At 56.2% G+C, this 23,465-nt stretch overlaps 1 protein-coding gene across 1 annotated transcript in view; it reads left to right on the forward strand.

Moving 5' to 3' along the window:
- adamts3 (ADAM metallopeptidase with thrombospondin type 1 motif, 3) overlaps positions 1-23,465 on the forward strand; it is a 435,600-nt gene that overhangs the window by 312,846 nt on the left and 99,289 nt on the right. Inside the window, exons 12-13 of the mRNA XM_045695469.2 lie at positions 75-220; positions 20,959-21,134. Of these exons, the coding sequence (XP_045551425.1) occupies positions 75-220; positions 20,959-21,134 (322 nt within the window). The remainder of the gene's footprint in view (positions 1-74; positions 221-20,958; positions 21,135-23,465) is intronic.

Genomic DNA, 23,465 nt, shown 5'->3' on the forward strand with positions numbered 1-23,465 from the left:
ACTATGCATGACTACGTAACCATTAGCTCAGCTTGTTGTTGTGTCTGTCTGACTGTCCTCTGTCTCCTCTATAGTGGTGCTATAAAGGTCACTGCATGTGGAAGAATGTCAACCAGGTGACGCAGGATGGCTCCTGGGGCTCCTGGACGAAATATGGTTCCTGTTCCCGCTCCTGTGGGACAGGGGTTCGCTTCAGAACTCGCCAGTGCAACAACCCAGTGTAAGATCCGGCACCACATTCCCCCTAACCCCTAACCCCTCCCATAGCACCACATTCCCCCTAACCCCTAATCCCTCCCATAGCACCACATTCCCCCTAACCCCTAACTCCTCCCATAGCACCACACTCCCCCTAACCCCTCCTATAGCACCATACTCCCCCTAACCCCTCCCATAGCACCACACTCCCCCTAACCCCTAACCCCTCCCATAGCACCACACTCCCCCTAACCCCTAACCCCTCCCATAGCACCACACTCCCCCTAACCCCTCCTATAGCACCATACTCCCCCTAACCCCTCCCATAGCACCACACTCCCCCTAACCCCTAACCCCTCCCATAGCACCACATTCCCCCTAACCCCTAACCCCTCCAATAGCACCACACTCCCCCTAACCCCTCCTATAGCACCATACTCCCCCTAACCCCTCCCATAGCACCACATTCCCCCTAACCCCTAACCCCTCCAATAGCACCACACTCCCCCTAACCCCTAATCCCTCCCATAGCACCACACTCCCCCTAACCCCTCCTATAGAACCATACTCCCCCTAACCCCTCCCATAGCACCACATTCCCCCTAACCCCTAACCCCTCTAATAGCACCACACTCCCCCTAACCCCTAACCCCTCCAATAGCACCACACTCCCCCTAACCCCTCCTATAGCACCACACTCCCCCTAACCCCTCCCATAGCACCACACTCCCCCTAACCCCTAACCCCTCCCATAGCACCACACTCCCCCTAACCCCTCCTATAGCACCACACTCCCACTAACCCCTCCCATAGCACCACACTCCCCCTAATTACTGGAGCGGCAGGTAGCCTAGTGGTTAGAGCGTTGGACTAGTAACCAGAAGATTGCATTGATTGAATCCCGAGCTGACAAGGTAAAAATTCTGCCCTGAAGAAGGCAGTTAACCCACTGTTCCTAGGCCATCATTGAAAATAAGAACTTGTTCTTAACTGACTTGCCTAGTTAAATAAAGGTCAAAATAAAATGACTAACTCTAACCCCTCCCATAGCACCACACTCCCCCTAACTACTAACCCCTCCCATAGCACCACACTCCCCCTATCCCCTCCCATAGCACCCCACTCCCCCTAACCCCTAACCCCTCCCATAGCACCACATTCCCCCTAACCCCTCCCATAGCACCACACTCCTCCTAACCCCTCCCATAGCACCACACTCCCCCTAGCCCCTCCCATAGCGCCACACTCCCCCTAACCCCTAACCCCTCCCATAGCACCACACTCCCCCTAACCCCTCCCATAGCGCCACACTCCCCCTAACCCCTAACCCCTCCCATAGCACCACACTCCCCCTAACCCCTAACCCCTCCCATAGCGCCACATTCCCCCTAACCCCTCCCATAGCACCACACTCCCCCTAACTACTAACCCCTCCCATAGCACCACACTCCCCCTAACCCCTCCCATAGCACCACACTCCCCCTAACCCCTAACCCCTCCCATAGCGCCACATTCCCCCTAACCCCTCCCATAGCGCCACACTCCCCCTAACCCCTCCCATAGCACCACACTCCCCCTAACCTCTAACCCCTCCCATAGCGCCACACTCCCCCTAACCCCTCCCATAGCACCACACTCCCCCTAACCCCTAACCCCTCCCATAGCGCCACACTCCCCCTAACCCCTCCCATAGCACCACACTCCCCCTAACCCCTAACCCCTCCCATAGCACCACACTCCCCCTAACCCCTAACCCCTCCCATAGCGCCACACTCCCCCTAACCCCTCCCATAGCACCATACTCCCCCTAACCCCTCCCATAGCACCGCACTCCCCCTAACCCCTCCCATAGCACCACACTCCCCCTAACTACTAACCCCTCCCATAGCACCATACTCCCCCTAACCCCTCCCATAGCACCACACTCCCCCTAACCCCTCCCATAGCACCACACTCCCCCTAACCCCTAACCCCTCCCATAGCACCACACTCCCCCTATCCCCTCCCATAGCACCACACTCCCCCTAACCCCTCCCGTAGCACCACACTCCCCCTAACCCCTCCCATAGCACCACACTCCCCCTAACCCCTCATATAGCACCACACTCCCCCTAACCCCTCCCATAGCACCACACTCCCCCTACCCCTCCTATAGCACCACACTCCCCCTAACCCCTCCCATAGCACCACACTCCCCCTAACCCCACCCATAGCACCATACTCCCCCTAACCCCTAACCCCTCCCATAGCACCACATTCCCCCTAACCCCTCCCATAGCGCCACACTCCCCCTAACCCCTCCCATAGCACCACACTCCCCCTAACCCCTCCCATAGCACCACACTCCCCCTAACCCCTCCCATAGCACCACACTCCCCCTAACTACTAACCCCTCCCATAGCACCCCACTCCCCCTATCCCCTCCCATAGCACCACACTCCCCCTAACTACTAACCCCTCCCATAGCACCCCACTCCCCCTAACCCCTAACCCCTCCCATAGCACCACACTCCCCCTAACTACTAACCCCTCCCATAGCACCCCACTCCCCCTATCCCCTCCCATAGCACCACACTCCCCCTAACCCCACCCATAGCACCATACTCCCCCTAACCCCTAACCCCTCCCATAGCACCACACTCCCCCTAACCCCTCCCATAGCACCACACTCCCCCTAACCCCTCCCATAGCACCACACTCCCCCTAACCCTCCCATAGCACTACACTCCCCCTAACCCCTCCCATAGCACCACACTCCCCCTAACCCCTAACCCCTCCCATAGCACCACACTCCCCCTAACCCCTCCCATAGCACCACATTCCCCCTAACTACTAACCCCTCCCATAGCACCACACTCCCCCTAACCCCTAACCCCTCCCATAGCACCACACTCCCCCTAACCCCTAACCCCTCCCATAGCGCCACATTCCCCCTAACCCCTCCTATAGCACCACACTCCCCCTAACTACTAACCCCTCCCATAGCACCACACTCCCCCTAACCCCTCCCATAGCACCACACTCCCCCTAACCCCTAACCCCTCCCATAGCGCCACATTCCCCCTAACCCCTCCCATAGCGCCACACTCCCCCTAACCCCTAACACCTCCCATAGCGCCACACTCCCCCTAACCCCTCCCATAGCACCACACTCCCCCTAACCCCTCCCATAGCACCACACTCCCCCTAACCCCTAACCCCTCCCATAGCGCCACACTCCCCCTAACCCCTCCCATAGCACCACACTCCCCCTAACCCCTAACCCCTCGCATAGCACCACACTCCCCCTAACCCCTAACCCCTCCCATAGCACCACACTCCCCCTAACCCCTAACCCCTCCCATAGCGCCACACTCCCCCTAACCCCTCCCATAGCACCATACTCCCCCTAACCCCTCCCATAGCACCGCACTCCCCCTAAACCCTCCCATAGCACCACACTCCCCCTAACTACTAACCCCTCCCATAGCACCATACTCCCCCTAACCCCTCCCATAGCACCACACTCCCCCTAACCCCTCCCATAGCACCACACTCCCCCTAACCCCTAACCCCTCCCATAGCACCACACTCCCCCTATCCCCTCCCATAGCACCACACTCCCCCTAACCCCTCCCATAGCACCACACTCCCCCTAACCCCTCCCATAGCACCACACTCCCCCTAACCCCTCCCATAGCACCACACTCCCCCTAACCCCTCCTATAGCACCACACTCCCCCTAACCCCTCCCATAGCACCACACTGCCCCTACCCCTCCTATAGCACCACACTCCCCCTAACCCCTCCCATAGCACCACACTCCCCCTAACCCCTCCCATAGCACCACACTCCCCCTAACCCCTAACCCCTCGCATAGCACCACACTCCCCCTAACCCCTAACCCCTCCCATAGCACCACACTCCACCTAACCCCTAACCCCTCCCATAGCGCCACACTCCCCCTAACCCCTCCCATAGCACCATACTCCCCCTAACCCCTCCCATAGCACCACACTCCCCCTAAACCCTCCCATAGCACCACACTCCCCCTAACTACTAACCCCTCCCATAGCACCATACTCCCCCTAACCCCTCCCATAGCACCACACTCCCCCTAACCCCTCCCATAGCACCACACTCCCCCTAACCCCTAACCCCTCCCATAGCACCACACTCCCCCTATCCCCTCCCATAGCACCACACTCCCCCTAACCCCTCCCATAGCACCACACTCCCCCTAACCCCTCCCATAGCACCACACTCCCCCTAACCCCTCCCATAGCACCACACTCCCCCTAACCCCTCCTATAGCACCACACTCCCCCTAACCCCTCCCATAGCACCACACTGCCCCTACCCCTCCTATAGCACCACACTCCCCCTAACCCCTCCCATAGCACCACACTCCCCCTAACCCCTCCCATAGCACCACACTCCCCCTATCCCCTCCCATAGCACCACACTCCCCCTAACCCCTCCCATAGCACCACACTCCCCCTAACCCCTCCCATAGCACCACATTCCCCCTAACCCCTAACCCCTCCCATAGCACCACACTCCCCCTAACCCCTCCTATAGCACCACACTCCCCCTAACCCCTCCCATAGCACCACACTCCCCCTAACTACTAACCCCTCCCATAGCACCACACTCCCCCTATCCCCTCCCATAGCACTACACTCCCCCTATCCCCTCCCATAGCACCACATTCCCCCGAACCCCTCCCATAGCACCACACTCCCCCTAACCCCTCCCATAGCACCACACTCCCCCTAACCCCTCCCATAGCACCACACTCCCCTAACCCCTCCCATAGCACCACACTCCCCCTAAACCCTCCCATAGCACCACACTCCCCCTAACCCCTCCCATTGCACCACACTCCCCCTAACCCCTCCCATAGCACCACACTCCCCCTAACTACTAACCCCTCCCATAGCACCACACTCCCCCTAACCCCTAACCCCTCCCATAGCACCACATTCCCCCTAACTACTAACCCCTCCCATTGCACCACATTCCCCCTAACCCCTCCCATAGCACCACACTCCCCCTAACCCCTCCCATAGCACCACACTCCCCCTAACCCTTCCCATAGCACCACACTCCCCCTAACCCCTCCCATAGCACCACACTCCCCCTTACCCCTCCCATAGCACCACACTCCCCCTAACCCCTAACCCCTCCCATAGCACCACACTCCCCCTAACCCCTAACCCCTCCCATAGCACCACATTCCCCCTAACCCCTAACCCCTCCCATAGCACCATACTCCCCCTAAACCCTCCCATAGCACCACACTCCCCCTAACCCCTCCCATAGCACCACACTCCCCCTAACCCCTCCCATAGCACCACACTCCCCCTAACCCCTCCCATAGCACCACACTCCCCCTAACCCCTAACCCCTCCCATAGCACCACATTCCCCCTAACTACTAACCCCTCCCATAGCACCACACTCCCCCTAACCCCTCCCATAGCACCCCACTCCCCCTATCCCCTCCCATAGCACCACACTCCCCCTAACTACTAACCCCTCCCATAGCACCCCACTCCCCCTAACCCCTAACCCCTCCCATAGCACCACACTCCCCCTAACTACTAACCCCTCCCATAGCACCCCACTCCCCCTATCCCCTCCCATAGCACCACACTCCCCCTAACCCCACCCATAGCACCATACTCCCCCTAACCCCTAACCCCTCCCATAGCACCACACTCCCCCTAACCCCTCCCATAGCACCACACTCCCCCTAACCCCTCCCATAGCACCACACTCCCCCTAACCCTCCCATAGCACTACACTCCCCCTAACCCCTCCCATAGCACCACACTCCCCCTAACCCCTAACCCCTCCCATAGCACCACACTCCCCCTAACCCCTCCCATAGCACCACATTCCCCCTAACTACTAACCCCTCCCATAGCACCACACTCCCCCTAACCCCTAACCCCTCCCATAGCACCACACTCCCCCTAACCCCTAACCCCTCCCATAGCGCCACATTCCCCCTAACCCCTCCTATAGCACCACACTCCCCCTAACTACTAACCCCTCCCATAGCACCACACTCCCCCTAACCCCTCCCATAGCACCACACTCCCCCTAACCCCTAACCCCTCCCATAGCGCCACATTCCCCCTAACCCCTCCCATAGCGCCACACTCCCCCTAACCCCTAACACCTCCCATAGCGCCACACTCCCCCTAACCCCTCCCATAGCACCACACTCCCCCTAACCCCTCCCATAGCACCACACTCCCCCTAACCCCTAACCCCTCCCATAGCGCCACACTCCCCCTAACCCCTCCCATAGCACCACACTCCCCCTAACCCCTAACCCCTCGCATAGCACCACACTCCCCCTAACCCCTAACCCCTCCCATAGCACCACACTCCCCCTAACCCCTAACCCCTCCCATAGCGCCACACTCCCCCTAACCCCTCCCATAGCACCATACTCCCCCTAACCCCTCCCATAGCACCGCACTCCCCCTAAACCCTCCCATAGCACCACACTCCCCCTAACTACTAACCCCTCCCATAGCACCATACTCCCCCTAACCCCTCCCATAGCACCACACTCCCCCTAACCCCTCCCATAGCACCACACTCCCCCTAACCCCTAACCCCTCCCATAGCACCACACTCCCCCTATCCCCTCCCATAGCACCACACTCCCCCTAACCCCTCCCATAGCACCACACTCCCCCTAACCCCTCCCATAGCACCACACTCCCCCTAACCCCTCCCATAGCACCACACTCCCCCTAACCCCTCCTATAGCACCACACTCCCCCTAACCCCTCCCATAGCACCACACTGCCCCTACCCCTCCTATAGCACCACACTCCCCCTAACCCCTCCCATAGCACCACACTCCCCCTAACCCCTCCCATAGCACCACACTCCCCCTATCCCCTCCCATAGCACCACACTCCCCCTAACCCCTCCCATAGCACCACACTCCCCCTAACCCCTCCCATAGCACCACATTCCCCCTAACCCCTAACCCCTCCCATAGCACCACACTCCCCCTAACCCCTCCTATAGCACCACACTCCCCCTAACCCCTCCCATAGCACCACACTCCCCCTAACTACTAACCCCTCCCATAGCACCACACTCCCCCTATCCCCTCCCATAGCACTACACTCCCCCTATCCCCTCCCATAGCACCACATTCCCCCGAACCCCTCCCATAGCACCACACTCCCCCTAACCCCTCCCATAGCACCACACTCCCCCTAACCCCTCCCATAGCACCACACTCCCCTAACCCCTCCCATAGCACCACACTCCCCCTAAACCCTCCCATAGCACCACACTCCCCCTAACCCCTCCCATTGCACCACACTCCCCCTAACCCCTCCCATAGCACCACACTCCCCCTAACTACTAACCCCTCCCATAGCACCACACTCCCCCTAACCCCTAACCCCTCCCATAGCACCACATTCCCCCTAACTACTAACCCCTCCCATCGCACCACATTCCCCCTAACCCCTCCCATAGCACCACACTCCCCCTAACCCCTCCCATAGCACCACACTCCCCCTAACCCTTCCCATAGCACCACACTCCCCCTAACCCCTCCCATAGCACCACACTCCCCCTTACCCCTCCCATAGCACCACACTCCCCCTAACCCCTAACCCCTCCCATAGCACCACACTCCCCCTAACCCCTAACCCCTCCCATAGCACCACATTCCCCCTAACCCCTAACCCCTCCCATAGCACCATACTCCCCCTAAACCCTCCCATAGCACCACACTCCCCCTAACCCCTCCCATAGCACCACACTCCCCCTAACCCCTCCCATAGCACCACACTCCCCCTAACCCCTCCCATAGCACCACACTCCCCCTAACCCCTAACCCCTCCCATAGCACCACATTCCCCCTAACTACTAACCCCTCCCATAGCACCACACTCCCCCTAACCCCTCCCATAGCACCACACTCCCCCTAACCCCTCCCATAGCACCACACTCCCCCTGACCCCTCCCATAGCACCACACTCCCCCTAACCCCTAACCCCTCCCATAGCACCACACTCCCCCTAAGCCCTCCCATAGCACCACACTCCGCCTAACCCCTCCCATAGCACCACACTCCCCCAAACCCCTCCCAAAGCACCACATTCCCCCTAACCCCTCCCATAGCACCACAGTCCCCCTAACCCCTCCCATAGCACCACACTCCCCCTAACTACTAACCCCTCCCATAGTACCACATTCCCTCTAACCCCTCCCATAGCACCACACTCCCCCTAACCCCTCCCATAGCACCACACTCCCCCTAACTCCTAACCCCTCCCATAGCACCACATTCCCCCTAACTACTGACCCCTCCTATAGCACCACACTCCCCCTAACCCCTCCCATAGCACCACACTCCCCCTAACCTCTCCCATAGTGCCACACTCCCCCTAACCCCTCCCATAGCGCCAGACTCCCCCTAACCCCTCCCATAGCACCACACTCCCCCTAACCCCTCCCATAGCACCACATTCCCCCTAACCCCTCCCATAGCACCACACTCCCCCTAACCCCTCCCATAGCACCACACTCCCCCTAACCCCTAACCCCTCCCATAGCACCACACTCCCCCTAACCCCTCCCATAGCACCACACTCCCCCTAACCCCTAACCCCTCCCATAGCACCACATTCCCCCTAACTACTAACCCCTCCCATAGCACCACACTCCCCCTAAACCCTCCCATAGCACCACACTCCCCCTAAACCCTCCCATAGCACCATACTCCCCCTAACCCCTCCCATAGCACCACACTCCCCCTAACCCCTCCCATAGCACCATACTCCCCCTAACTCCTAACCCCTCCCATAGCATCACACTCCCCCTAACCCCTAACCCCTCCCATAGCACCACACTCCCCCTAACCCCTCCCATAGCACCATACTCCCCTAACCCCTCCCATAGCACCACACTCCGCCTATCCCCTCCCATAGCACCACACTCCCCTTAACCCCTCCCATAGCACCACACTCCCCCTAACCCCTCCGATAGCACCACATTCCCCCTAACCCCTCCCATAGCACCACACTCCCCCTAACCCCTCCCATAGCACCACACTCCCCCTAACCCTCCCATAGCACCACACTCCCCCTAACCCCTCCCATAGCACCACACTCCCCCTAACCCCTCCCATAGCACCACATTCCCCCTAACTACTAACCCCTCCCATAGCACCACACTCCCCCTAACCCCTCCCATAGCACCACACTCCCCCTAACCCCTAACCCCTCCCATAGCACCACATTCCCCCTAACTACTAACCCCTCCCATAGCACCACACTCCCCCTAAACCCTCCCATAGCACCACACTCCCCCTAACCCCTCCCATAGCACCATACTCCCCCTAACCCCTCCCATAGCACCACACTCCCCCTAACCCCTCCCATAGCACCATACTCCCCCTAACTCCTAACCCCTCCCATAGCATCACACTCCCCCTAACCCCTAACCCCTCCCATAGCACCACACTCCCCCTATCCCCTCCCATAGCACTACACTCCCCCTATCCCCTCCCATAGCACCACATTCCCCCGAACCCCTCCCATAGCACCACACTCCCCCTAACCCCTCCCATAGCACCACACTCCCCCTAACCCCTCCCATAGCACCACACTCCCCTAACCCCTCCCATAGCACCACACTCCCCCTAAACCCTCCCATAGCACCACACTCCCCCTAACCCCTCCCATTGCACCACACTCCCCCTAACCCCTCCCATAGCACCACACTCCCCCTAACTACTAACCCCTCCCATAGCACCACACTCCCCCTAACCCCTAACCCCTCCCATAGCACCACATTCCCCCTAACTACTAACCCCTCCCATCGCACCACATTCCCCCTAACCCCTCCCATAGCACCACACTCCCCCTAACCCCTCCCATAGCACCACACTCCCCCTAACCCTTCCCATAGCACCACACTCCCCCTAACCCCTCCCATAGCACCACACTCCCCCTTACCCCTCCCATAGCACCACACTCCCCCTAACCCCTAACCCCTCCCATAGCACCACACTCCCCCTAACCCCTAACCCCTCCCATAGCACCACATTCCCCCTAACCCCTAACCCCTCCCATAGCACCATACTCCCCCTAAACCCTCCCATAGCACCACACTCCCCCTAACCCCTCCCATAGCACCACACTCCCCCTAACCCCTCCCATAGCACCACACTCCCCCTAACCCCTCCCATAGCACCACACTCCCCCTAACCCCTAACCCCTCCCATAGCACCACATTCCCCCTAACTACTAACCCCTCCCATAGCACCACACTCCCCCTAACCCCTCCCATAGCACCACACTCCCCCTAACCCCTCCCATAGCACCACACTCCCCCTGACCCCTCCCATAGCACCACACTCCCCCTAACCCCTAACCCCTCCCATAGCACCACACTCCCCCTAAGCCCTCCCATAGCACCACACTCCGCCTAACCCCTCCCATAGCACCACACTCCCCCTAACCCCTCCCAAAGCACCACATTCCCCCTAACCCCTCCCATAGCACCACAGTCCCCCTAACCCCTCCCATAGCACCACACTCCCCCTAACTACTAACCCCTCCCATAGTACCACATTCCCTCTAACCCCTCCCATAGCACCACACTCCCCCTAAACCCTCCCATAGCACCACACTCCCCCTAACTCCTAACCCCTCCCATAGCACCACATTCCCCCTAACTACTGACCCCTCCTATAGCACCACACTCCCCCTAACCCCTCCCATAGCACCACACTCCCCCTAACCTCTCCCATAGTGCCACACTCCCCCTAACCCCTCCCATAGCGCCAGACTCCCCCTAACCCCTCCCATAGCACCACACTCCCCCTAACCCCTCCCATAGCACCACATTCCCCCTAACCCCTCCCATAGCACCACACTCCCCCTAACCCCTCCCATAGCACCACACTCCCCCTAACCCCTAACCCCTCCCATAGCACCACACTCCCCCTAACCCCTCCCATAGCACCACACTCCCCCTAACCCCTAACCCCTCCCATAGCACCACATTCCCCCTAACTACTAACCCCTCCCATAGCACCACACTCCCCCTAAACCCTCCCATAGCACCACACTCCCCCTAACCCCTCCCATAGCACCATACTCCCCCTAACCCCTCCCATAGCACCACACTCCCCCTAACCCCTCCCATAGCACCATACTCCCCCTAACTCCTAACCCCTCCCATAGCATCACACTCCCCCTAACCCCTAACCCCTCCCATAGCACCACACTCCCCCTAACCCCTCCCATAGCACCACACTCCCCCTAACCCCTCCCATAGCACCACACTCCCCCTAACCCCTCCCATAGCACCATACTCCCCTAACCCCTCCCATAGCACCACACTCCGCCTATCCCCTCCCATAGCACCACACTCCCCTTAACCCCTCCCATAGCACCACACTCCCCCTAACCCCTCCGATAGCACCACATTCCCCCTAACCCCTCCCATAGCACCACACTCCCCCTAACCCCTCCCATAGCACCACACTCCCCCTAACCCTCCCATAGCACCACACTCCCCCTAACCCCTCCCATAGCACCACACTCCCCCTAACCCCTCCCATAGCACCACATTCCCCCTAACTACTAACCCCTCCCATAGCACCACACTCCCTCTAACCCCTCCCATAGCACCACACTCCCCCTAACCCCTAACCCCTCCCATAGCACCACATTCCCCCTAACTACTAACCCCTCCCATAGCACCACACTCCCCCTAAACCCTCCCATAGCACCACACTCCCCCTAACCCCTCCCATAGCACCATACTCCCCCTAACCCCTCCCATAGCACCACACTCCCCCTAACCCCTCCCATAGCACCATACTCCCCCTAACTCCTAACCCCTCCCATAGCATCACACTCCCCCTAACCCCTAACCCCTCCCATAGCACCACACTCCCCCTAACCCCTCCCATAGCACCACACTCCCCCTAACCCCTCCCATAGCACCACACTCCCCCTAACCCCTCCCATAGCACCATACTCCCCTAACCCCTCCCATAGCACCACACTCCGCCTATCCCCTCCCATAGCACCACACTCCCCTTAACCCCTCCCATAGCACCACACTCCCCCTAACCCCTCCGATAGCACCACATTCCCCCTAACCCCTCCCATAGCAGCACACTCCCCCTAACCCCTCCCATAGCACCACACTCCCCCTAACCCCTAACCTCTCCCATAGCACCACACTCCCCCTAACCCCTAACCCCTCCCATAGCACCACATTCCCCCTAACCCCTCCCATAGCACCATACTCCCCCTAACCCCTAACCCCTCCCATAGCACCACACTCCCCCTAACTCCTAACCCCTCCCATAGCACCACATTCCCCCTAACCCCTCCCATAGCACCACACTCCCCCTAACCCCTCCCATAGCACCATACTCCCCCTAACCCCTAACCCCTCCCATAGCACCACACTCCCCCTAACTCCTAACCCCTCCCATAGCACCACATTCCCCCTAACCCCTCCCATAGTGCCACACTCCCCCTAACCCCTCCCATAGCGCCAGACTCCCCCTAACCCCTCCCATAGCACCACACTCCCCCTATCCTCTCCCATAGCACCACATTCCCCCTAACCCCTCCCATAGCACCACACTCCCCCTAACCCCTCCCATAGCACCACACTCCCCCTATCCTCTCCCATAGCACCACATTCCCCCTAACCCCTCCCATAGCACCACACTCCCCCTAACCCCTAACCCCTCCCATAGCACCACATTCCCCCTAACCCCTCCCATAGCACCATACTCCCCCTAACCCCTAACCCCTCCCATAGCACCACACTCCCCCTAACTCCTAACCCCTCCCATAGCACCACATTCCCCCTAACCCCTCCCATAGTGCCACACTCCCCCTAACCCCTCCCATAGCGCCAGACTCCCCCTAACCCCTCCCATAGCACCACACTCCCCCTATCCTCTCCCATAGCACCACATTCCCCCTAACCCCTCCCATAGCACCACACTCCCCCTAACCCCTCCCATAGCACCACACTCCCCCTAACCCCTAACCCCTCCCATAGCACCACACTCCCCCTAACCCCTCCCATAGCACCACACTCCCCCTAACCCTCCCATAGCACCACACTCCCCCTAAACCCTCCCATAGCACCACACTCCCCCTAACCCCTCCCATAGCACCATACTCCCCCTAACCCCTCCCATAGCACCACACTCCCCCTAACCCCTCCCATAGCACCATACTCCCCCTAACTCCTAACCCCTCCCATAGCATCACACTCCCCCTAACCCCTAACCCCTCCCATAGCACCACACTCCCCCTAACCCCTCCCATAGCACCACACTCCCCCTAACCCCTCCCATAGCACCACACTCCCCCTAACCCCTCCCATAGCACCATACTCCCCTAACCCCTCCCATAGCACCACACTCCGCCTATCCCCTCCCATAGCACCACACTCCCCTTAACCCCTCCCATAGCACCACACTCCCCCTAACCCCTCCGATAGCACCACATTCCCCCTAACCCCTCCCATAGCAGCACACTCCCCCTAACCCCTCCCATAGCACCACACTCCCCCTAACCCATAACCCCTCCCATAGCACCACACTCCCCCTAACCCCTAACCCCTCCCATAGCACCACATTCCCCCTAACCCCTCCCATAGCACCATACTCCCCCTAACCCCTAACCCCTCCCATAGCATCACACTCCCCCTAACCCCTAACCCCTCCCATAGCACCACACTCCCCCTAACCCCTCCCATAGCACCACATTCCCCCTAACCCCTCCCATAGCACCACACTCCCCCTAACCCCTCCCATAGCACCATACTCCCCTAACCCCTCCCATAGCACCACACTCCGCCTATCCCCTCCCATAGCACCACACTCCCCTTAACCCCTCCCATAGCACCACACTCCCCCTAACCCCTCCGATAGCACCACATTCCCCCTAACCCCTCCCATAGCACCATACTCCCCCTAACCCCTAACCCCTCCCATAGCATCACACTCCCCCTAACCCCTAACCCCTCCCATAGCACCACACTCCCCCTAACCCCTCCCATAGCACCACATTCCCCCTAACTACTAACCCCTCCTATAGCACCACACTCCCCCTAACCCCTCCCATAGCACCACACTCCCCCTAACCCCTCCCATAGTGCCACACTCCCCCTAACCCCTCCCATAGCGCCAGACTCCCCCTAACCCCTCCCATAGCACCACACTCCCCCTAACCCTCCCATAGCACCACACTCCCCCTAACCCCTAACCCCTCCCATAGCACCACATTCCCTCTAACTACTAACCCCTCCTATAGCACCACACTCCCCCTAACCCCTCCCATAGCACCACACTCCCCCTAACCCCTCCCATAGTGCCACACTCCCCCTAACCCCTCCCATAGCGCCAGACTCCCCCTAACCCCTCCCATAGCACCACACTCCCCCTATCCTCTCCCATAGCACCACATTCCCCCTAACCCCTCCCATAGCACCACACTCCCCCTAACCCCTCCCATAGCACCACACTCCCCCTAACCCCTAACCCCTCCCATAGCACCACACTCCCCCTAACCCCACCCATAGCATCACACTCCCCCTAACCCCTCCCATAGCACCATACTCCCCCTAACTCCTAACCCCTCCCATAGCATCACACTCCCCCTAACCCCTAACCCCTCCCATAGCACCACAGTCCCCCTAACCCCTCCCATAGCACCACACTCCCCCTAACCCCTCCCATAGCACCACACTCCCCTAACCCCTCCCATAGCACCACACTCCGCCTATCCCCTCCCATAGCACCACACTCCCCTTAACCCCTCCCATAGCACCACACTCCCCCTAACCCCTCCGATAGCACCACATTCCCCCTAACCCCTCCCATAGCACCACACTCCCCCTAACCCCTCCCATAGTACCACACTCCCCCTAACCCTTCCCATAGCACCACACTCCCCCTAACCCCTAACCCCTCCCATAGCACCACATTCCCCCTAACCCCTCCCATAGCACCATACTCCCCCTAACCCCTAACCCCTCCCATAGCATCACACTCCCCCTAACCCCTAACCCCTCCCATAGCACCACACTCCCCCTAACCCCTCCCATAGCACCACATTCCCCCTAACCCCTCCCATAGCACCACACTCCCCCTAACCCCTCCTATAGCACCACACTCCCCCTAACCCCTCCCATAGCACCACACTCCCCCTAACTACTAACCCCTCCCATAGCACCACACTCCCCCTATCCCCTCCCATAGCACCACACTCCCCCTAACCCCTCCCATAGCACCACACTCCCCCTACCCCCTCCCATAGCACCACACTCCCCCTAACCCCTCCCATAGCACCACACTCCCCCTAACCCCTCCCATAGCACCACACTCCCCCTAACCCCTCCGATAGCACCACATTCCCCCTAACCCCTCCCATAGCACCACACTCCCCCTAACCCCTCCCATAGCACCACACTCCCCCTAACCCCTAACCCCTCCCATAGCACCACATTCCCCCTAACCCCTCCCATAGCACCATACTCCCCCTAAACCCTCCCATAGCACCACACTCCCCCTAACTACTTACCCCTCCCATAGCACCACATTCCCTCTAACCCCTCCCATAGCACCACACTCCCCCTAAACCCTCCCATAGCACCACACTCCCCCTAACCCCTAACCCTTCCCATAGCACCACATTCCCCTTAACTACTAACCCCTCCTATAGCACCACACTCCCCCTAACCCCTCCCATAGCACCACACTCCCCCTAACCCCTCCCATAGTGCCACACTCCCCCTAACCCCTCACATAGCGCCACACTCCCCCTCACCCCTCCCATAGCACCACACTCCCCCTATCCTCTCCCATAGCACCACACTCCCCTTAACCCCTCCCATAGCACCACACTCCCCTTAACCCCTCCCATAGCGAGGGAGAGAGAGGGAATTAGAGGGATCGTACTTAAATTCACACAGGAAACCAGATAAGACAGGAGAATTATACCAATTATAACACATGCCATATCTATCGGCGCCATCTCACTATTTCTAAGCAAGATGGCAGCTTAGCTTCTAGTCCTTAGGAAACTTTGCAGTATTTTGTTTATTATGTATTATTTGTTACATTGTTAGCCCAGAAAACCTTAAGTGTTATTACATACAGCCGGGAAGAACTATTGGATATCAGAGAGACGTCAACTTACCAGCACATCCAGCACTACGTCCAGGAATACAACCAGCACTACGACCAGGAATACAACCAGCACTACGACCAGGAATACATCCAGCACTACGACCAGGAATACAACCAGCACTACGACCAGGAATACAACCAGCACTACAACCAGGAATACAACCAGCACTACAACCAGGAATACAACCAGCACTACGACCAGGAATACAACCAGCACTACGAACAGGAATACAACCAGCACTACGACCAGGAATACAACCAGCACTACGACCAGGAATACAACCAGCACTACAACCAGGAATACAACCAGCACTATGACCAGGAAAACAACCAGCGCTATGACCAGGAATACAACCAGCACTACGACCAGGAATACAACCAGCGCTACAACCAGGAATACAACCAGCGCTACGACCAGGAATACAACCAGCACTATGACCAGGAATACAACCAGCACTACGACCAGGAATACAACCAGCACTACGACCAGGAATACAACCAGCACTACGAACAGGAATACAACCAGCACTACAACCAGGAATACATCCAGCACTACGACCAGGAATACAACCAGCACTATGACCAGGAATACAACCAGCACTACAACCAGGAATACAACCAGCACTACGACCAGGAATACAACCAGCACTATGACCAGGAATACAACCAGCACTACAACCAGGAATACATCCAGCGCTATGACCAGGAATACAACCAGCACTACGACCAGGAATACATCCAGCACTACAACCAGGAATACATCCAGCGCGATGACCAGGAATACAACCAGCACTATGACCAGGAATACAACCAGCACTATGCTGGTTGTATTCCTGGTCGTACTGCAGGATGTATTCCTGGTCGTAGTGCTGGTTGTAGTGCTGGTTGTATTCACGTTATTTGCACAGTCTATATACAGTCTGTGCAAATGGCGTGAGGAGGAAAATGCAATCAATGTTGGTCGGGAGAGCTAAGACAACAATGGGTAAATGGAGATGAATGGGCAGAGAGGGTCAGTTAGGCACACAGGATCTGAGTTCGAGGCTGGGGATGACAGAAAAACAAAATGAGATACGGTGTTAATGAACAGACCAGCAGGCATCAGCTATGTGGCCGAGTGATCATAGGGTCCAATGAGCAGCAATAGGTGAGTCAGGGAGCCGTTCGGTAGTCGCTACAACACTAGGCGAGTGGGAGACACGGCTTTCAGAAAGCTAGCGGGCCGGGGCTCGCAGATGGGTCTTCAGTGACATCGCAACGGAAAAGCCTGTTGAAACCACATCGGATGATTACGTCGGCAGACCAGTCGTGATGGATCGGCAGAGCTCCGTGTCAACAATAAAGGGTCCAGGCCAATTGGCAAAAGAGGTATTGTAGCCCAAGAATTAGCTGGTATACTCCGTCGGCTGGCCGGGAGATGGGCCTAGCTTGAGGCTAGCTCAAGGCTAACTGGTGCTTGCTTCGGGACACAATAGCCACTCGGTTGCAGCTAGCTAGCTGCGATGATCCGGTGTAATGCCCCATTCAAAAAATGTAGAACTAAGAACAAATATAGCCCCTGGTTCACTCCTGACTTGACTGCCCTTGACCAGCACAAAAACATCCTGTGGTGTACTGCATTAGCATCGAATAGCCCCCGTGATATGCAACTTTTCAGGGAAGTCAGGAACCAATATACACAGGCAGTTAGGAAAGCTAAGGCTAGCTTTTTCAAGCAGAAATATGCATCCTGTAGCACAAACTCAAAAAAGTTCTGGGACACTGTAAAGTCCATGGAGAATAAGAGCACCTCCTCCCAGCTGCCCACTGCACTGAGGCTAGGAAACATTGTCACCACCGATAAATCCACTATAATGGAGAATTTCAATAAGCATTTTTCTATGGCTGGCTATGCTTTCCACCTGGCTACCCCTACCCCGATCAACAGCCCTCCACTCCCCACAGCAACTCACCCAAGCCTCCCCCAATTCTCCTTCACCCAAATCCAGATAGCTGATGTTCTGAAAGACAAATCAGCCGGGCTAGACAATCTGGACCCTCTCTTTCTAAAATTATCTGCCAGAATTGTTGCAACCCCTATTACTAGCCTGTTCAACCTCTCTTTCGTATCGTCTGAGATTCCCAAAGATTGGAAAGCTGCCGCGGTCATCCTCATCTTCTAAGGGGGAAACACTCTAGACCCAAACTGCTACAGCCCTATATCTATCCTACCCTGCCTTTCTAAGGTCTTCGAAAGCCAAGTTAACAAACAGATTACCAACCATTTCGAATCCCACCGGACCTTCTCTGCTATGCAATCTGGTTTCAGAGCTGGTCATGGGTGCACCTCAGCCACGCTCAAGGTCCTAAGCTATATCATAACGGCCATCGATAAGAGACATTACTGTGCAGCTGTATTCATCGACCTGGCCAAGGCTTTCGACTCTGTCAATCACCACATTCTTATCGGCAGTCTCAACAGCCTAGGTTTCTCAAATGATTGCTTCGCCTAGTTCACCAACTTCTTCTCTAATAGAGTTCAGTGTGTCAAATCGGAGGGCCTTTTTTCCTGACCTCTGGCAGTCTCTATGGGGGTGCCACAGGGTTCAATTCTTGGGCCGACTCTTCTCTGTACACATCAATGATGTCGCTCTTGCTGCTGGTGATTCTCTGATCCACCTCTACGCAGACGACACCATTCTGTATACCTCTGGCCCTTCTTTTGACACTTTGTTAACTAACCTCCAGATGAGCTTCCATGCCATACAACTCTCCTTCCATGGCCTCCAACTGCTCTTAAATGCAAGTAAAACTAAATGCATGCTCTTCAACCGATCGCTGCCCGCACCTGCCCGCCCGTCCAGCATCTCTACTCTGGACGGTTCTGACTTAGAGTATGTGGACAACTACAAATACCTAGGTGTCTGGCTAGACTGTAAACTCTCCTTCCAGACTCACATTAAACATCTCCAATCCATAATTCAATCTAGAATCGGCTTCCTATTTCGCAACAAAGCATCCTTCACTCATGCTGCCAAACATGCCATCGTAAAACTGACCATCCATCAATCCTCGACTTCGGCGATGTCATTTACAAAATAGCCTCCAACACTCTACTCAACCAATTGGATGCAGTCTATCACAGTGCCATCCATTTTGTCACCAAAGCCCCATTTACTACCCACCACTGCGACCTGTACGCTCTCGTTGGCTGGCCCTCGCTTCATACTCGTCGCCAAACCCATTGGCTTCAGGTCATCTACAAGTCTCTGCTAGGTAAAACCCCACCTTATCTCAGCTCTCTGGTCACCATAGCAGCACCCACCCATAGCATGCGCTCCAGCGGGTATATCTCACTGGTCACCCCCAAAGCCAATTCTTCCTTTGGCCGCCTTTCCTTCCAGTTCTCTGCTGCCAATGACTGGAACGAACTGCAAAAATTACTGAAGCTGGAGAATCATATCTCCCTCACTAGCTTTAAGCACCAGCTGTCAGAGCAACTCACAGATCACTGCACCTGTACATAGCCCATCTGTAAATAGCCCATCCAACTACCTCATCCCCATACTGTATTTATTTATTTATCTTGCTCCTTTGCACCCCAGTATCTCTACTTGCACATTCATCTTCTGCACATCTACCATTCCATTGTTTAATTTCTATATTGTAATTACTTCGCCTCCATGGCCTATTTATTGCCTTACCTCCCTTATCCTACCTCATTTGCACACACTGTATATAGACTTTTTCTTCTGTATTATTGACTGTATGTTTGTTTATTCCATGTGTAACTCTGTGTTGTTGTATGTGTTGAACTGCTTTGCTTTATCTTGGCCAGGTCGCAGTTGTAAATGAGAATTTGTTCTCAACTAGCCTACCTGGTTAAATAAAGGTGAAATAAAAAAAATGCCCAGGCATGTTATAGAGTTATTTGTAAACTGTCAGAATTGTCAGAAATGTCCATATAATTCTAACACACGTTAGCTAAGTAGGTACGTTAGGCTAACCATCTAAATCTAGCACATGTTAGCTAGGTAGTTAAGTTAGGCTAACCAGCTATCTAAATCTAGCACATTAGCTAGGTAGGTAAGTTCTAGCACATCTTAGCTAGTTAGCTGGTTAGCCTATCTAAATCTTGTAAATATCATGGCCAGATTATGTGCCCAGGGGCCTTGACCCCTAGGGAGCCGCCATTGATTTTTTTGAGTCACCCAGGTATCATATGAACACACATAAGACATGGCAGTACAATTCGATTTGATTTGACATGGCAAAATGTGTAGAATTGCAGGAAATTAGCTTTAAAACTTCAAAATGTTCTCTCGGCCTATGGCAAAATGTGTAGAAGCGGTGTGAACAATTTGAACTGTTTGGGGTCGGCAGGGGCAGTGCAGTGGGTTTTTTGTTGATAAATGACAATATCCATCCGGACCTTTTACCACACAGGACATTTGTGTGACTGAACCTTCTCAAATAGTATTTGAGTACCCCTGCACTACCTGATAGTAGATATGTTTGTGTAATTTAGAAAATGTATAATGATGATAGTGTATGTTTCTCCCCTCTCCTCAGCCCCTCTAACGGCGGTGGGGACTGTCCCGGGGTGAATTATGAGTACCAGCTGTGTAACACCGAGGACTGCCCCAAACACTTTGAGGACTTCAGGGCCCAGCAGTGCCAGCTACGCAACTCCCACTTTGAGTTCCAGAACACCAAACACCACTGGCTGCCCTATGAGCACCCTGACTGTGAGTAGTGTGTATACTGTTACAAAAAAAGGGTTGCAAAAGGGTCCTTCAGCTGTCCCTATAGGAGAACCATTTTTTGTTCCAGGTAGAACCTTTTTCACAGAACCGAACAGGGTTATCCTATGGGGAGACGTGCCCTATTAGCAAGCCATGGAGCACCACTGTGCCTCAACGTGCCCTATTAGCCATTCATGGAGCACCACCTTACTTCAACGTGCCCTATTAGCCAGTATTGGAGCACCACTATGCCTCAACGTTCCCTATCAGCCAGCCTTGGAGCACCACTGTACTTCAACGTGCCCTATTAGCCAGCGATGGAGCACCACTGTGCCTCAACGTGCCCTATTTTCCAGTCACGGAGCACCACTGTGCCTCAACATGCACTTTTAGCCATCCTTGCAGCACCACTGTGCCTTAACGTGCCCTATTAGCCAGCGATGGAGCACCACTGTGCTTCAACGAGCCCTATTAGCTAGCGATGGAGCACCACTGTGCCTCAACGTGCTCTTTTAGCCAGACATGGATCACCACTGTGCCTCATCGGGCCCTATTAGCCAGTCACGGAGCACCACTGTACTTCAACGTGCCCTATTAGCCAGTATTGGAGCACCACTATGCCTCAACGTTCCCTATTAGCCAACCACGGAGCACCACTGTGCCTCAACGTGCACTATTTTCCAATCACGGAGCACCACTGTGCCTCAACGTGCACTTTTAGCCATCCTTGCAGCACCACTGTGCCTTAACGTGCCCTATTAGCCAGCGATGGAGCACCACTGTGCTTCAACGAGCCCTATTAGCTAGCGATGGAGCACCACTGTGCCTCAACGTTCCCTATTAGCCAGCCTTGGAGCACCACTGTACTTCAACGTGCCCTATTAGCCATCGATGGAGCACCACCGTGCCTCAACGTGCCCTATAAGCCAGCCATGGAGCACCACTGTATTTCAACGTGCCCTATTAGCCAGACATGGATCACCATTGTGCCTCAACGTACCCTATAAGCCAGCCATGGATCACCACTGTACTTCAACGTGCCCTATTAGCCAGACATGGATCACCACTGTGCCTCAACGGGCCTTTATTAGCCAGCCACGGAGCACTGCTGTGCCTCAACGTGCCCTATTAGCCAGCGATGGAGCACCACTGTGCCTCAACGGGCCCTATTAGCCAGTATTGGAGCACCACTATGTCTCAGCTTGCCCTATTAGCCAACCATGGAGCACCACTGTGCCTCAACGTGCCCTATTTTCCAGTCACAGAGCACCACTGTGCCTCAACTTTCCCTATTAGCCATCCTTGGAGCACCACTGTGCCTCAACGTGCCCTATTAGCCAGCGATGGGGCACCACTGTGCCTCAATGTGCCTTATTAGCCAGCGATGGAGCACCGCTGTGCCTCAACGAGCCCTATTAGCTAGCGATGGACCACCACTGAGCCTCAACGTTCCCTATTAGCCAGTCTTGGAGCACCACTGTGCCTCAACGTGCCCTATTAGCCAGACATGGATCACCACTGTGCCTCAACGGGCCTCTATTAGCCAGCCACGGAGCACTGCTGTTCCTCCACGTGCCCTATTAGCCAGCGATGGGGCACCACTGTGCTTCAACGAGCCCTATTACCCAGTCTTGGAGCACCACTGTGCCTCAATGTGCCCTATTAGCTAGCGATGGAGCACCACTGTTCCACAACGGGCCCTATTAGCCAGTATTGGAGCACCACTGTACCTCAACGTGCCCTATTAGCCAGCCATCGAGCACCACTATCCCTCAACTTGCCTTATTAGCCAGCCACGGAGCACCACTGTGCCTCAACGTGCCCTATTTCCAGTCACGGAGCACCACTGTGCCTCAACGTGCCCTATTAGCCAGCGATGGAGCACCGATGTGCCTTAACGTTCCCTATTAGCCAGCCGTGGATCACCACTGTGCCTCAATGTGCCCTATTATCCAGCAATGGAGCACCACTGTGCCTTAACGTTCCCTATTAGCCAGTCACGGAGCACCACTGTTCTTCAACGTTCCGTATTAGCCAGCCATGGAGCACCACTGTGCCTCAACGTGCCCTATTAGCCAGCCACGGAGCACCACTGTGCCTCAATGTGCCCTATTAGCCAGTAACGGGGCACCACTGTAATTCAACGTGCCCTGTTAGCCAGTCACATAGCACCACTGTGCCTCAATGTGCCCTATTATTCAGTCACGGAGCACCACTGTACTTCAATGTGCCCTATTTACCAGTCATGGAGCACCATTGTATCTCAACGTGCCCTATTTGCCAGTCACGGAGCACCACTGTGCCTCAACGTGCCCTATTAGCCAGCCATGGAAC

The sequence above is a fragment of the Salmo salar genome, chromosome 15, assembly GCF_965601325.2.
Source record: "Salmo salar chromosome 15, fSalSal1, whole genome shotgun sequence".
Lineage (NCBI taxonomy): Eukaryota > Metazoa > Chordata > Actinopteri > Salmoniformes > Salmonidae > Salmo > Salmo salar.